This window comes from Platichthys flesus, chromosome 5 (assembly GCF_949316205.1).
Source record: "Platichthys flesus chromosome 5, fPlaFle2.1, whole genome shotgun sequence".
Taxonomy (NCBI): Eukaryota; Metazoa; Chordata; class Actinopteri; order Pleuronectiformes; family Pleuronectidae; genus Platichthys; species Platichthys flesus.
Window position 1 is genome coordinate 21,660,962 of NC_084949.1, and position 16,594 is coordinate 21,677,555.

Here is a 16,594-nt window from a genome sequence, read left to right on the forward strand (position 1 = left end):
TGAACACACACGTTACACCCGCTGAACACACTGCAGCTGTGATACTGGTCAGGCATTGATGGGAGAGAAGCGTGTGTCTGTGGCTGTTGAGTGTGTTTAGGTCAACATTAGAGGCTGTCAGTGGTGGGTCTGCCCCTCCTGTCAGTGGTAGGTCTGCCCCTCCTGTCAGTGGTGGGTCTGCCCCTCCTGTCAATGGTGGGTCTGCCCCTCCTGTCAGTGGTGGGTCTGCCCCTCCTGTCAGTGGTAGGTCTGCCCCTCCTGTCAGTGGTGGGTCTGCCCCTCCTGTCAGTGGTGGGTCTGTCCCTCCTGTCAGGGGTTGTTCCATCCCTCCTGTCAGTGGTGGGTCTGCCCCTCCTGTCAGTGGTGGATCTGCCCCTCCTGTCAGTGGTGGGTCTGCCCCTCCTGTCAGGGATTGTTCCATCCCTCCTGTCAGTGGTGGGTCTGTCCCTCCTGTCAGTGGTGGGTCTGCCCCTCCTGTCAGTGGTGGGACCGTCCCTCTTGTCAGTGGTTGGACCATCCCTCCGGTCAGTGAGCAGGCTCCATGGGAGTTCACTGCTAATGCTAATGTCTGTGCATAAGCTCCTTTTTGAACAGGTCCCTCCTCAATACATCTGATAAACATGTTTGTGTTCATGTATGTGCTCAAACATGCAACATACAAAAGTGAGATTCAGAAATGTAAAGGCCTCCAGTTCACTCACACTGAGAATAAACACTTTGAATATTTGTATTTAATCAATTCAGGATTTTCCCATGAGGATGAACATATGGAATTTCAAGAATTTCTCCCAAGGTGGTGAACTCTTTAGCAGGATAATGACACCATGTGACGTCTGTGACCCAGCCCGACCTTATGAACATGATAATTCCAGAGCGATACAGACACTTCACAGTAACACCACAGATTCTGCACATGGAGGAGACGATCTCATTCGATTATGGAGCCTCCTTTTCTTTCTCACAGATTAATGTGGGAACATTGACCGGCCCTAACTCCTGAACACCAAATTCAGATACATACCAGATGTGTAGAAGGAAAATACTATGGTTTAAAACTTTGCTAATTAAAGGACTAATTTGATTAATTTGGAGGAATCTGATTGGTCTTGTAAACTCGAGTGATTCTTAAATTTACACTGAATCCCCTCAAAAAACAACAACAAACAATTCAGTTGACTGAAAGTAAATTCCAGCTGCTTGAGTTGACTTCATTCCTTCACACGGGGACAGAAGTTGCTGTAGCCTGAACTAACCGAGAGTGGGTCGTCCCAGCTTCTGACTGAGCAGAAAAACACCAGAGAACTCCCAGTTCCCAGTTCCAGATTAGAATTTGTTTGTGATTTTCCTTGAGGCAAAGTGACTGCACAGCTCCACTCCTACAGACTCTCATTTCCCTGCTTAGTTAATCTGTAGCCTGATAAGACTCCTCTTGACTTTGGTTTCAGTTCGGAAAAACAAGCCTTGACATCAGAGTCAACGTGTTGTAAGTGATATTGGCCTCGTCTCTCTCCAGCTCTGCCGGCTTCACGGCTGAGAGATAAGCTTTACGTTCATCTGCTCTGTCTTATCTGCGGCTAACAGAGTTCACGGTGTTTGCTCTGACGTGCAAAGTGATCGGTGCGTTGCAAAGGCTGCCAAAAAAAAAAGCTATAGACACAATCTATAGTGGGTGTGTGGGCAGCTTGCTACTTGTCAGTATGGCTCTGCAGAATTTCTGACTCATTCCATTTATGGTTAATATCACGTTGCTGTCAGTTTCTGAATGTGGATCTGTTCAGTGACGTGTAGAAAGATCTTCAGGCTCGGCTTCAGGTCTCAGACATCAGGCCAGAGATTAGAAGGAGCCAGACACACACAGAAATCTTCATCTGTCGACTGAAATAAAATCAGAGGTTAAGTGTGATTGAGAAAAAGTTTGAAATGCTTCCAGAGACTTATACAGGGAGTTGGCCATCTGTGTGCTATTTCCAGAAATCTGTGTCTGTGCTCGTCTCTCATATCTCACGACCTGTTCACCTGCTCTGCTTCACACTTGGCTTGTGGCTTGCTAAGGGCCCAAGGAGGTTTAGGATCCAATGTGCTGCGATTTGAAAAATACAAAACGTTCAAAATGAGTAAACCTTGAATAAACAGGGGACCGGAGCTCCGCAGCATCAGCGGCTGGGACTCATCTTCCTTCCTGTCACAATTACGGCACTGACACCTGACTCATGGTTCTGTGTACCGAGTCGAGCTTCACTGAACTCTGGATAAACCGGTTTCTTTGTTCCGCAGCGGGGGACTCAGTCCTGCAGAAGGGTTTAGAAAGGACACTGCACTCCAAGATAATGTTACTCTCAGTTTGACCTCATCTGTCTTCAGTCACATTTACTGTCTATCTTGCCCATGGACACCTCAGGGTGCAGACCGGGATCGAACCACCGTTTGTCCTAGAATTGAAATCAACACCTTGATTCCTTTGGTGTTGGTCACATGTTCAAAGCCGGAGCCGTCACATGATCCATGACCTGGTTAATAATGCAGATTATCAGCTGATCTGACCTCTCCTGAAAACATAAACACTTATCAGCTGCTGCTTTGGAAACAACATGTTTCATGAATGAATAAACCCTCACCTTGTGTGCAGCTGACCTCTGTGTTGTCAGCATTAAACCAGCAAGCAGCCTAAGACCACCGTCCGTAAGTCCACTGAGTCCCTGTCTGATCCCCAGACCTGGCCCCTTCCTGTCACTTGAGGAACAGCTGGAGATCCTGAACTGGACAGACCCCCGGGCCTCAGGCCTCTGGGTCAGGCCCCATCGGGCCCAGGCAGGGATTAGAAACTCAGATCTCTTGTTTCCATCAGCCGGGCCCAGCTCTCTTGTGCACAGTCGGTTATTGTCATGGCAGCAGCAGACTGGGGACACTGGCTCCTTTATTGTGATTCTGGTTTCTATGCAGCGGACACACAAGGGAGGGACCTGACTCACAAAGGACTGTTTCACTCTGTGCTGCCAAACTGAGTTGATCTGCACTGTGCTGCGGGTTTATCTACACCTCATCGTTTGTTGACACTTATCCTGTCAGGAATAATATATATAATTTAACATGGTTTAAAAACTCTCTACAAATAAGACCTCGTACCGGGGTTAACCGTGTAACAAATGTGCAATAAGTAATACTCAAGAATTATTAATTAATGTTTATGAAAAGATGTTTTTCACTGCTCATGCTAACCGTCAGTCAGCAGTGGGACATCAAGACACACGTCAAATTATAATCTGACCTGTTCAAACAGGTGTTTGTTTTAAAATTGTAGTAAATTTGAAACATTGTCTCCTGATTGTATCCACTGAAGTTTGGAAGCTTATCAATTTAGCAAATACAATTAACATTTATACAAGAGTCAAAAAACAAAGGTTCTCATCCTCACCAGATAAACTGAATGAATTTATTAGTTTTTTACAACTTCACACAAAGAGATAGAAACCGTAGTTTAGATTAAGGGGTTTTCATTATAATTATCTTTATTATTATTGACAAAATTTTTATTTGGTCATTTATATAAACATTATATCCTTTACTTAAAATCTTCCACTGAAATTGTCTCCTAACATTTCTTGTGTCTCTCTGTTGAGATGTAGTTGTGATGTATCCGACTCATTATAACACAGAACTGCACAGATCTGTGATGCTCCTCTCGTGTCCTCTGCAGGTGGTGAAGATCCTCGAGAAGCACGACCCCCTGAGGAACACCTCCGCCCTGTCCTCGCTGAGTGTCATCAACCTCAGCAGCGGCCCTCGCTTTGGCCCCGTCCCCGGGGACGAGGCCAACGCGGTGCAGAACTATGTGGAGCACATGCTGTTCCTGCTGATGGAGGAGGAGAGCGGCCAGGCCGGCGCCATGGGCCCCATCCTGGAGTTCGTGGTGATGGAGAACGTGATGGAGCGCCTCTTCGTGTGGAGCCTGCGCAGGGAGTTCACCGACGACATGAAGCTGGAGCAGCTGAAGATGTACGAGATGCTGGTGGGGCAGGCGCACCAGCCGCTGCTGCACCACAAACCCATCCTGCGGCCGCTCATGATGCTGCTGTCCTCCTGCTCGGGCACGGCGGCCCCGGCGGTCGAGGCCGAGCTGGTGCTGCTGCTCAACCAGCTGTGCTGCGTTCTGGCGAAGGACCCCTCGGTTCTGGAGATGTTCTTCCACACCAGCGAGGACCAGGGCGCCACCAACTTCCTCATCTTCTCCCTCCTCATCCCCTTCATCCACAGGGAGGGCACGGTGGGCCAGCAGGCCCGAGACGCTCTGCTGCTCATCATGTCGCTGTCTGCTGAGAACGAGCGCGTGGCCCAACACATCGCGGAGAACACCTTCTTCTGTCCGGTCAGTCACATGGGAGGAGGTTCTTCTCCTGCTGTCTTTTTCTTGCTCTCAGTCACTGTGTGGTTTTTAGCATGTCCTCAAACTCAGTGCATCCATCACTATCCTGTAAGGGTCGGGGGGGAGCATGAGGTATATTGATGGCGTTTCTAAAATGCGACAGACGCACAAATAAGAACACAAATGTGTCAGGACAAAAAAGCAGTAGCACACAGGTAGAAGACACAGACAAAGATGTCGAGACACCGGTGTTGATGTGCTGTAAACAACAACACGTGGGGTGGTGTGGCCTAGGGGGTATAGTGGTCGTTCTCCAACAAGAGGTTGCCGGTTCAATCCCCACTCTTCCCCAGCTGCACGCCAGTGTCCTTGGCAAGATTCTGAACCCCTTAATGGCCCCTCATAGATGTTGAGTGTACTAATGGTTTGCCAAATGACACGTAATGTAATGTGGTCTCTCACCTGCACGCTCCAGAGATCAGTGTGTTGTTGTTTATGTGTGAGAAACGTCTTGTTCTTCCTGTGAGGTCACGGTGCTGCTAACCACTGTACCAACGTGCCAAGCTCAGTCCCTCGTTTGAGTTCAAATTCAACCTTTTATGTAAAATGAGTAATAATCCCAGTCCGTCAGTGGAATAATTCATTTCATTTCTGAGACCCCGTGGCCCGAAATATGCCGATGCGTTCACGGACCCACTCAAGAACAAGGTTGAACCATCTCTGGCATTGAACGCTCCAGATGTCTGGCCTTCATACGATTATGCGATGCTCGTGAGCAAATCCCATGTAGAAATTAGCATTTCCCCGCAGCAGCAGACAGAGCAGTGTAAAACGTCTTTTGATGCGATGCCAGCCCAATAACGGGAGCGTGTGTTAAATTGGTTCCACTGGCAGACAGCGAGGATAATCCCATAGAGGACGTGTACATCACTGCCACACTAATGATCCACTCATGTACAGGGGGATTGGGCCGAGCTGTTCTAGGCTCTGTTGTTTTTTGGGGGAAATCCCTCCTTGTAAATACTGAGACCTACTTGATAAAAGAGAGACAAATCCTTTTGGCCATTTGGAGTCTTTGTTGACATGAATAAATTAATTAGGGATCTTATTACCGTATCATGGTTGTTATCTCACAAGTGCTACCGGCCGTGAAACCTTCCGATGCTCAGATTTTTGTTTAAGTTTCCTGAGCTGACCTTTCTGAGGCGTTAATCCTCATGTTTGTTGTTTTATTGTGTGAAGAGGAGCCGGGCTGCTGCCGCTGTGCTGTGCATTCCATCATCATAACGGTGTAATCATTCACAAAAGCACGTTTCATTGTAGTGAGTCTGTGGTTGTAAGTGTGTTGTGTGAACCTGGCAGCAGAGAGTTGTGCGTAAACTGCCTCATTAATCTGTAATGAAGGCCATTATTCTCTCTGTAATCACTTCACATCAGATTATATTTCTATCACATGAGGCTTGTTGTAGAATCAGAGCCAGTTTCTTCAAACCCACAGAGCTCACACTCCTCATGAAATCAAAAAAGGGAAGTTTGTTAATCCAATTATATCAGAGAAGGAAATGAGATACACAAAAATGAATCTGCATAATATTCAGCTGTTTATCTCTGGGTGCTCAAAAAGAATCCTCAGATCCTCATGGGGTCCACATCACTGTTCAGAAAACTCTGCTTCCACTTTCTGAGCTTAACTGATCGTTAAGTTTAGTTAAGAATGGGCTAAACCCTGAAAGAGACAAGTACATAGAGCTGCATGTACAAAGTGGAAAAATATATGAATATCTAGTGTATTCAATGCAATATAGTAATGGTAGCAGCAATACAACTATATAGAATAATTGCAGATAACAATATTCAACTCTAACTTCAGTCCAGGTAAAAACTGGGATTATGTTGAGGAGATAAACAGCGAGTCCCATCATAAATAAAGTGAAAAGTTATAGTTTACAATAAAATAATCATCTTTAACAAGCTGTAAAATAGATTTTTTTTCTTTTTATAAAAATAGGCTCCGTGATTACTGGTGAATGAATAATTAAAATTTAGAGTCTACCGCAGAGCCTGACCGATGAATCCTTTTGTGACTGATATAAACATTTATATTCTACAGAACAAACAATGTAAAATAGATTTTATTTGAATGTTTAGTATTTACATTTAAAAAAGGTTCTATATATTTTCTTGTATTTGCGTTTTCTTTTCATTGATAAATATAAGTTTATGGTAAAAAGATTATTTATCGAGCATCAATTACATTTCTTTGGTAATGACATCTCGGGAATTATTGCATTAATATGAAATGTTTTACTCCCTAAAAAGTAGTCGGGCTGAAACAAGTCATGTGATCACTGTTATAGAGAGCGATGGTGAAATTGACCAATAAGACCATCAGCTGGTCACCATGTCTAACGTGTCCCTGTATTTGATATCAGGTTCTGGCCACCGGGCTGAGCGGCCTCTACTCCTCCCTCCCCACCAAGCTGGAGGTTCCCGGTGAAGAGTGGCACGGCCTCCACCGGGAGGACTGGCTCCACATGCCGGCGCTGGTCCAGTTCCTCAACTCGCTGGAGTTCTGCAACGCCGTCATTCAGGTGAGCGCACGTGACGAGGCTGCGAGCGCACGAGAAACTATTCACACGCTGTCACTGGATGCTGCCTCCTGCTCCACGGCCTTCTCCACTGACCTGTGCACTGATCTCCACTGTTCCCAGGTGGCCCACCCGCTCATCAGAGACCAGCTGGTCAGTTACATCTACAACGGGTTCCTGGTGCCCGTCCTCGCTCCGGCTCTTCACAAGGTTCGATGCTCCTCCTCCTTTTCCCCTTGACCGCCATGCAGATCCTCACGTGGAGAAACATACAGTGGAATCAGATAATAGTATATATCAGGGGTCTTCAACGTTTTTCAGGGAAAGGACCCCAAAGCTGGTGGAGAGGTGGAGCAGGGTCCCCCTACTATATATATTGTATAAAATGTTTTTTATATTAAACTGGGCCTAGTACGATATATAAACCTGCTACCCTGTTATTGCGCATTCAATACTAAGCTATTCAAATATAATACGGGTGTATATTTTCATGTTTTTAATTTAAACATGTGCAAGGTACAGGGTGGCCATGCCACTGCCATGTATAAACATACATCTTGCATACAACACTGAGCTATTAAATTAATTCACAGATTCATGTTTTTATTTTAAACACATGTAGAAGAGACAGTGAATCCTAAAGCCATCTGTGGATGCCACACATACTCCCACATCAGTGAGATGTCGGACCCTGATGGGTCGCACACAACTTATCTAACCTTCGACAGATGGAGGTTGTCAGGCAGAGGGTCAAATCAGCCTCTCAATATGTTGGATGAATGCGAATGTGTATTTAAAGACATTTATATTTTTGGAAAAAATTGGTTGGAGAATAAATCAAAAATTATAAAAATATAAAAAATTGTCTAATTAACAAAACATTTCACGACCCCCCCTGCAGTACCTCCGCGACCCCTAGGGGGTCCTGTTGAAGATCTCTGTTATATATATATATATGAGGAAATATTTACTCTTCTCCTCAGTAACTTATTGTAAGAAGAGAGACGTATAGAAAAAAATCTATCTTTAACCTAAAGAATAATAATACTGATTTATTGTGATATCAACTGATAACTGATAATCACTACATGGAATATTAAAACCCCAGAACTTTAAATAGTTTAAATGGCTTTTATCTGAAGAATTAGACGGATCGATACAGTAATATATGTATATCGATATAAGGGATCAACACGTGGAGGTACATTGTATTTGTTCTGTAAGTTTTCCTTCACCCCACCTATCTCTCCCTAATGACTCCTCCCCCCTCTGTGCAGCTGACCCTGGAGGAGGTGATGACCACCACGGCGTACCTGGACCTCTTCCTGAGGAGCGTGTCGGAGCCGGCGCTGCTGCAGACGTTCCTCTCCTTCATCCTCCTCCACCGACACGAGAGCGTCCACATCCTGGACACGCTGGTCAGCCGCATCAACACGCCCTTCCAGGTACGGCTGCGGGACACAGGGCCGACGCGTTTCACTCAGATTCAGGAGAAGTGTTTCTTAGGGTTTTTAAAATGACCCCATTTGGGCGAGTGTGGCCATCATTCGCTGGGACCTACCCTGTTAGTAAAACCAGCTCTGAACCAAACGTCGGGACGTCTTGTTCAAATACTTTAGTAGAGCTGAAGCGTGGATATGAATAAATCATGGGCTCTTCTCGTGGCTCTTTGACTGTGTAAATGTCTCGGGGAGTTCCCTCTGCAGCACTGACACGCCCGCAGCTCCGTGGATAATAACAAACTTGTTCAGTCGTCACCGCTTTTGATATCGAGCCAAAGAAAAACACTGACTAACGTGCAAATGTTATATATGACGCCTTTTCTGTTTGCTTTTAGCTCTACATCTTTCTCAGTAGTGAAGAAGTTACTCTTCTTCGTTGCTGAGTATGCTGTTATCTCAACCTGTCGGCTCATGATTCCTCTTCATTACTCGTTAACCTGTACGTCAGTCACATTTTCATTAAATAGGATCATTTTCGGATCAATTAATGAATCTTTTTTTTTTTCTAAAATATCAGAAAGGAGTGAAAACAGTTAATTTACATTTCCGCAGTGACATCCACTGATTTATTTCTTTAGCCAGAATAAAAGTAAATTATTTAATCTGTAGTAATTCAGACAACAATCAGAAATCGTAATACTTACCGTCTCTTTTTCGTACAACCGTTTCGTCCGTCATCTGTACTAGTTGTAATCTGTGACGTTGTGTTTCTCCACTCACCTCTCCAGCTGGGCACCGTGTCACTGGCTCTCTTCCGCACTCTGATTGGCTTATACTGTGAAGATGTGATGCTGCAGCTCGTACTGAGGTGAGTGGTGAGTTTCTCACCCCCCCAATCCCCGGGCCCGGCCCCCCTCTCCCTCCTACAACCACCTCTTGCTTTTCCTAACAGGATCCGCCCCCCCCCCCCCCCCCCCCCCTCTGCCTCTCCCCAGGTACCTGATCCCCTGTAATCACATGATGTTGAGTCAGAGACGCGTGGTGAGAGAGAGGGACTGCTACTCCGTGTCTGCGGCCAAGTTCCTGGCGCTGACGCCGACCTGCTGCACCCCCGACCACAGCCCCCCGCCCCTCCGACAGCTGGAATCCATCCTCTTCTCCAAGGGGTCGGAGGTCGCTGCTCACACCGACTCCTCCGGTAAGAGGGACTCGGCGTTAAAGGAACTACTCGCCTGGTTTAAACACAGCTCGGTGCTATTTCTCCTCCTATTCAAAGTCTTCGTGATGCTGCTGCGTTTCCCAAATCTCATCAATTAACTCTGTGTGTGATGCTCGTATTTACAAAAACAAGACTCCAGTTGTTATAAATAAGAATTATCTATTTACCCCCATTGAAAGGCTTGCCAGACGGAGCCTGGGAGAAGCTTGGAGGAGCCTGAAAGCTTTAAAATGAAACCGTGCAGCGGGTTTTTACTTTTCACAATCCCATTCGAGTGAGTGGATGTTAGACGTGTTGTGCAGTCAAAACAAACCGAGCACACGACACAGTGGAGGAATATTAAAAGTCACTTGATGTGACAGTTTTGAGGCCTAACAAATACGGTTTAATAAAAAATAAATATTTATTAAGCGTGCATTCCCCAAACATCTGTTGAGACATATGGTTTGAGGACTGAATCTGTTGATCTGCATATAATTGGGACATGAACGTACAACATGGCTGATGATGAGTATTTTATCAGAACGGGAGATCTCCTGCTGTTCGGCTGTCTTACATCACGTCCCCCCCCCCCCTGCAGAGTCGTGTCAGAGTCATTAGTCCTGCTCTGTGAGAGCGCTGCGGCGAGTCGCCAGCTTTCATCAACATTTTCCTCTCTGTGTTTCCCAAAAAGAGAAAAAGAGCTTCTCAGAAAAGCACCACGAGAACTCCTGCACCATCGGGTCTGAACTCTACCTGGACGTCAGTTACCTTCATTACCTCGAGGACGCCCACCGCGGCATCAGCAGCTGCATCCGGGCCTGCCAGGTGTGGTCGGCGCAGTACGACGGAGAGGACCCCCCCCCTGAGAAGTACCAGCCCGGCGTCCTGGAGGAGCCCTGGCTCAAGAGCCGACAGACCCAGATGGCCCTCAAGAGAGTTCCTCAGCCACCGGCGCCGCGCCCTCGGGTCTGTCCGCCGCCACCGCCGCCGAGTGCCGAGCCGCCCTCCGTCAACCAGCAGGAGCTGGAGTGGGACGATAGTTACGACGTGTGTCAGATGAAGACGGCAGAAGCTCCAGTGGAGAGTAAACCTCCACAGCCGCCTGTCTCTGAGCCGCCGAGGCACATCCAGGAGATGAGGAGGACAGCCATCATGCTGGTCAACGGCTCCTACATTGAGGAGAACGAGTTCCAGGACGATGTCATGGTGTACGACCTCGTCGCCAAGAAAGACGCCAGAGAGGTCGAGCGTGGGGGGGGCAAGTCCAAGGGGTCGGGGTCGGAGTCAGAGGACGTCCAACCGGGCGCGGCGGAAGTTTCCTTAAGGAATGGATTGAGTTTGACACTTCCAGCCGCTGCGTTGGCCGACAACGGCAAGAGCAGCTCGGACGCGAAGGCCAAAGTTCAAACGGATTGTAATTCAAACGTCCAAAACACGACCGCTGAGGAGCTGGGCGACGACCTGCTGTCCCAGTACGAGGAGCTCATCCGTACGTTGGACACACAAGCGAACGGGAAACCAGTCCAAGCTGACGGAGAGTCGAAAAAGCCAGTCTCACCTCTGGAGGAGGAGGAGGAGGAGATGGATTTCACCTCCTTCTCCGCCGAAACACCAGAAGCCGAGAAGGTACAGTTACCGTTTGGGACCAAGTTTCGAAGCGGAAGTACAAGTAGAAGCCAATCAGTGCCTTTCACAGGTCAGTGACAAAATCCTAATAATCCACACTAACAATAAATAAGACAATTTCTCCATATGTTTTATCTTCTAAGCTTTTTTGAGGTGGGCTACAGAGAGGTAGACGAGAAATGACTTAAATGTGCTCCTCTTAGAATCAGGAGCATGGATGTTGGACGTGTAATTGTGAAACTTGTGGCCCCCTTTATGGCCCCTGATGAAAGATCCTAGATCCGCCCCTGTCAGGTTGTTCACTCCTTGTCTTCGTGCAGGTCCGTTTGTCAGCGTGCTGCTGTCCCGCCTGGAGAACATGCTCTCCAACTCGCTGTACGTCAACCTGCTGCTGACCGGCATCCTGGCTCAGCTGGCCTCCTACCCTCAGCCCCTGCTGCGCTCCTTCCTCCTCAACACCAACCTGGTGTTTCAGCCGACTGTTCGCTCCCTGTACCAGGTAACACAAAGAAACCATGCTGTGTCTGTGTGTGTGTGTGTGTGTGTGTCTGTGTGTGTGTGTGTGCATGTGTGGGCAGGACTGTGTCTGACTCCTGAGGCTGGTGCATCATCAAGTCATCAGAGAGATTAGTGAAAGATGTTGAAACATGCATGTTGCCTTTCAGGGGTAAAAACATTCGAATGTAAATCACTGTAAGTGAAGACTACTTTTGAAACAGGGATTTCAAGGTTGTTCCCAATAGTTTATTGTTAACGACATAAGTTTAAAAACTGCAGATGTGAAGGTAATCCTCTGTTCCTTCATATCTCAGGTACTCGCCACGGTGAAGAACCAGATAGAAGAGCTGGCTGCCACCAGGACCGACTTCCCAGAGCTGATCACTGCTGCTCAGCACTGGATGCTGGCCAGGGAGACTTTGATGGCAGCAGCAGGTAACACCCACATATATGCCTGTGATTGAAATATCACATTCACAGTATTATATCTTTAAAGCCTGAAATGTGGTTTCATGTGATCTCTATGTAACAATTTTCACTCAAAACTTAGAACCAGGTTTTATTTATGCAAAACAACAGAGCACCTGTGACGAGGGAGTTTGTGGTTGAAGAGAAGAATCACAATGTGCATCGGGACATTTGAAGTCAAGAGGAAATAAGGCAAACTCACATTCCAGGTGTTAAAGTCCTATGTTAGGAATCACAAATAGAGAAACTCTTGCTCTCACATGTTGCAAAGCCTCAGGGTTTTGATAACAACACATACATTTTTGCATCAATAATATTTTGTTTTTAAAAACAGTCAGAAATTGCACTTTGGTTAAAAAACAAGTGTTGCAGATTTTAAAAAGCTCCTTAGTGTTGGACTGTCTGAAATGTTGTGAGGTGTTGAAACCACGTTGCTCGTGTTAAGAAGCTTATCCAGGGAGCAGGTGTTTGGGTCTTAAACAGTTTGACTCGTGCTTGTGAGTGTTCTCAACCTCAATCCACTCTAACTCAAACACACACTTGTTTATTCCTGAACATTAATAATTCTCTCTCACATTCTGCTTCATCTGCTTGTTTTTGGGGGATTTTTACCTAAACTCCAAACGAGTGTATTTACACACCAACGTGCAACTCTTCATTAATTACGGCTGCTTGAAGATGAGATTAAATTCTTGGTAAATCTTCGGGAAACGTTTCTGTGTCAACACGACGATTAGTAAACAAACACTTTCCCTGTTTGTTTGTTTGTTTGTTTGAGTGCCTCTATTCCTCCAACTCTTCTGAAACGGTTCAAAAACATCTGCTTTCATCACCGGTCGGCGCTCGGGCTCCTGTTGGGAACCAGCATTAATTCCACTTGATTTTGTTTAAGTCATGTGTCTTCCCAGTTGAGCAACCGCCTCGGCTAAGCCCCAGAGTTTTCGGGCCGGGGTTTGAACTGGTCTCCCTGCTGGTTTCCTGACTTGTACTAGCTGCAACGTTGGAAGTGTGTTTGTGGAAGGATGAGAAGGAAAGACCAAAAAGGGGGATTTAAAAAAGAATCTTTTAGTTTCCTTACACTTTTCGAATTTTTACAGAAAAGCAGATCCTCATTTTTACTAACTTAAATTATTTATAAAAGCAGAAATCATAAGCGGGAATGTATTGTATATGCAAAACATGTAAAAATCCAACGTGGTCATTGTAACAAATTAACTCTTCATGTTCTCAGATAAAAGCCGGAGCGGTGGCGGCGGCTCCACCCACGGCGAGGCGGGGGGGATCCTGAAGAACTCGCCGCCACCCAAACCCAAAGCCATCTCTCTGGGGCGGACGGAAGTGTTCGCCACCGTCCTCTACACGGAGTTCCTCAAAGAGCTGGCTGCGGTTGCACAAGAGCACTCCATCCTATCGTACATTCCTATGGAAGAGTGAAAGGTCCCGAAAGGCCTCAGAGACGAGTCCGAGGAGTCAACGAGTCACAGACTGTTCTATGGTGGTTTTCCATGTCTTCTTCCAGTCACTACTTGAGGAAGAAACCTCGTAGATACAATGATTTATACAACTACTTCGAGAAGTTTATTTATTTTCCGAGCAAAGACAAACACTTTCTTGGGCTTTTTAAAAAAAACAAACATATTTTCTGGTTCTGTGAAGTGTGAGGTCCAGCACTTTGAGCTGGAACATCTCCACCTGCATCGTAATAATAAGGCTGGTGGAGGCCAGGTCCAGGTCGACCAACCAAAGACTGAAGAGAGAGATTTTTTAACGATTTATCTGAACTGCCCCTCGTTCTGAATGTCTTCTGGTCCGATCCCAGTGGAATGTCCGTGTGGCCTTTCAGGAGCATCTCTGCCTCTGTGCTCCAGGATTACACAACTCGGAAAATGTGTTTTCATTTTCACCATGGCAGCTGTGGACTGGCAGCGTCGCAGAAACACATCCTGACTCTGTTCATCACTTTTAAGCCGTTTTCACACATGAAATCCAGAAAAATGACCAGAAAAATTGGTTCCGGACGTTAGCCGGGGTTTTGCCGTGGTTTTTCCAGGAGTCCTTTGATGCTGCACGTTCTCCTCTCTCGGCTCTTTTAAGCCTTTGGGTGAAGTAACTTTCCCACGATGCACTAGTTTCTCACGGGTTCCACATGTTCTCCAGACAACAGCACAAAAACCAGGATTGTTCTTCTATTATCGATTTTGCCTTAAGTCACTGACGCTTTATAATGCACATACTGTAACAGAACTCTATGCAAATCAAAGATATTTGGGGTATGAGTGAATTTAGGTTATTTTCAGAAGGGTGCTGGGTATTTAAGCTTTTTTTTGAGAGTTTCTATTTGCACGTTGTTTTGTCACCATCTTCATTCTCGAGGCTTCTCTTGTGGTTTGTCTTCACTTTCTTCTGGGTGTTGTAGTTGTGATGGATCAGAGAAATCTTTGTTTTGAATCTGTTAGTTGCCTTTATCCGGGTTAACATGGTTGTTAAAATTATATATATATATATTAAGAGAGATATATTTTGTTATAAAGTTTGCCTCTATCAAAAAGAATTTACCAGGACAGAAATAGTTTTAAATTTGTGCCTAAATTGGGATTTTTACTTCACATTGTTGCCTGATTTAGATTTGATTTAAAATGGAGTGATGTGATATTTTATAATGTGACGTTGTTTTACTGGAAGCCGTCCATTGTTTTAGTGTAAATAAAATAAACTGTTTTTATTTATTTTGTTTTTGACAGAGTTTCTAGAAGCAAAAGAAAGCAGTCGCCATCCAACTATTTTATATAAAGATCTAAAACATAATGTGGACATTTAAAAAAGTCTTCACTGAAATGAAGCTGCACTATGCATCTTCACCACTAGATGTCACTAAATTCGACACATTGAACCTTTAAGAGGATTTGTTGCCATACCAAGTAAAACGCAGTAATTTAGAGCCAAGAATTCAAAGTGATCATTCAGAATCGGACTCTGAGATAATGGACAGCTTCGGGTTAATCAAACAATAACTTTTTGTAAAAACGATTTATAGAAAAAGAAATAGCAGTAGTATTGTGATTTAATCAAAGATGTCACCTCATAAATTCAATAATTATTACTCTGTTTTTTAAATTTTGAAATGTGTATTTTGTTTATTTAAATCCATCCTGTTCTAAGTGTTGCTAAGCAGGTAATGAATTATGCAGTAGGATAGTTATTTTATGTATATTTGTTTAAACTGAACAGGTTTTTTTCTGTCTCTGGTAAAGAATGTCGCAGAGCACTTTATCAACCTTTCATCCTGACGCAGTCTTTCCACCAGCACAGGTTCAGTCCCACGATGACAATCACTGTTTCAACCCAGGTCACTGAGTCGTTTGTGTCTCGGTAGAATCCAAAGCTTCGCCCTCTGCGATGCGGACTCAGCTTTTTCCGATCAGGTTGATGTTTGTTGCTGAACGTCTCAGATGCAAAGTCTTGCCTCTTTCAATAAAGACAACTTCTGCTAAACGAACCTGAACGTGTCGACTTGTTTCCTCCTCTCTTTCAACAAAGAACCTGCTGCCTTCACCCCGACACCCCCGATATATTCGTTCCCTTTTCTTTTGTGCCAGAGGAGGTTTTGCAGCTGTTTGCTCTGTGCATATTGAAGTTTTCTTTGTTTGATGCACATTCTCCTTCCCTGCAGAGAGATTGAACTCAAAACTAGGTCTTGTTTTCCCGGGAGTCTTCCTCCTCTGTTTACAGGCAATGACTCTGACAAATGGCAGAGAGGAAGCAAACTGTGATGGAACCTTCTGACAGCTCATAAGCACAAGATCAATCTGTAAACTGCATCATTTCATACCCGTACAGTCAAAGAGGTTGTTACCTGGGTCGAAGAACAGGAAAATAAATCAATGTGGGATAAACTGTTGGAGAAAAAATACTGTTTGTATTTCACACAAGCTGTTTCCTCCTGTCACAATTGAACTTATGTCAAAAATACCAAGCAGGAATCACAACCATCCCTCATTTATGGTCACATCATGGACTGTAGGTGCAGAAACATGCACAGACTTCTTGTAATGGCAAAGCTCCCACAGCTTCAGAGGGTGTGAGGCAGCCACAGACTGTTTGTGCTGCAGCATGTTTGCAAACACACGTCCGTTCCCATGGAGAATGAGCCTCAAATGAAATCAGTCCAATGTGGAAGATGTAATTTTCTGATGTCTGCAGGGGAACAGATGTAGAGTTTTGATTTCCCAATCATTTCTACATTTGACTGAATGTTTACTGAACTTGGTGAACGTGGAAAAGATCAAACATGGAACAAACTGATGAGGCCAGATGACATTATTCATTTTAATAATTCAATGTACTAGTAAGGTAGAAACGTTTAAAATGTTTTATTGAATTTAAGTTCATGTCAAGCAAAGTCTCTGCAACT

At 45.2% G+C, this 16,594-nt stretch overlaps 1 protein-coding gene across 1 annotated transcript in view; it reads left to right on the forward strand.

The window, feature by feature from the left end:
• The window catches only part of fhip1aa (FHF complex subunit HOOK interacting protein 1Aa), a 29,607-nt gene extending 13,928 nt beyond the window's left edge, over positions 1 to 15,679 (forward strand). The window contains exons 4-13 of the mRNA XM_062387743.1: positions 3,695 to 4,363; positions 6,793 to 6,951; positions 7,072 to 7,158; positions 8,226 to 8,393; positions 9,179 to 9,258; positions 9,386 to 9,588; positions 10,283 to 11,287; positions 11,538 to 11,716; positions 12,030 to 12,150; positions 13,415 to 15,679. Of these exons, the coding sequence (XP_062243727.1) occupies positions 3,695 to 4,363; positions 6,793 to 6,951; positions 7,072 to 7,158; positions 8,226 to 8,393; positions 9,179 to 9,258; positions 9,386 to 9,588; positions 10,283 to 11,287; positions 11,538 to 11,716; positions 12,030 to 12,150; positions 13,415 to 13,617 (2,874 nt within the window). The 3' untranslated portion in view covers positions 13,618 to 15,679. The remainder of the gene's footprint in view (positions 1 to 3,694; positions 4,364 to 6,792; positions 6,952 to 7,071; positions 7,159 to 8,225; positions 8,394 to 9,178; positions 9,259 to 9,385; positions 9,589 to 10,282; positions 11,288 to 11,537; positions 11,717 to 12,029; positions 12,151 to 13,414) is intronic.
• The last annotated feature ends 915 nt before the right edge of the window (positions 15,680 to 16,594 follow it).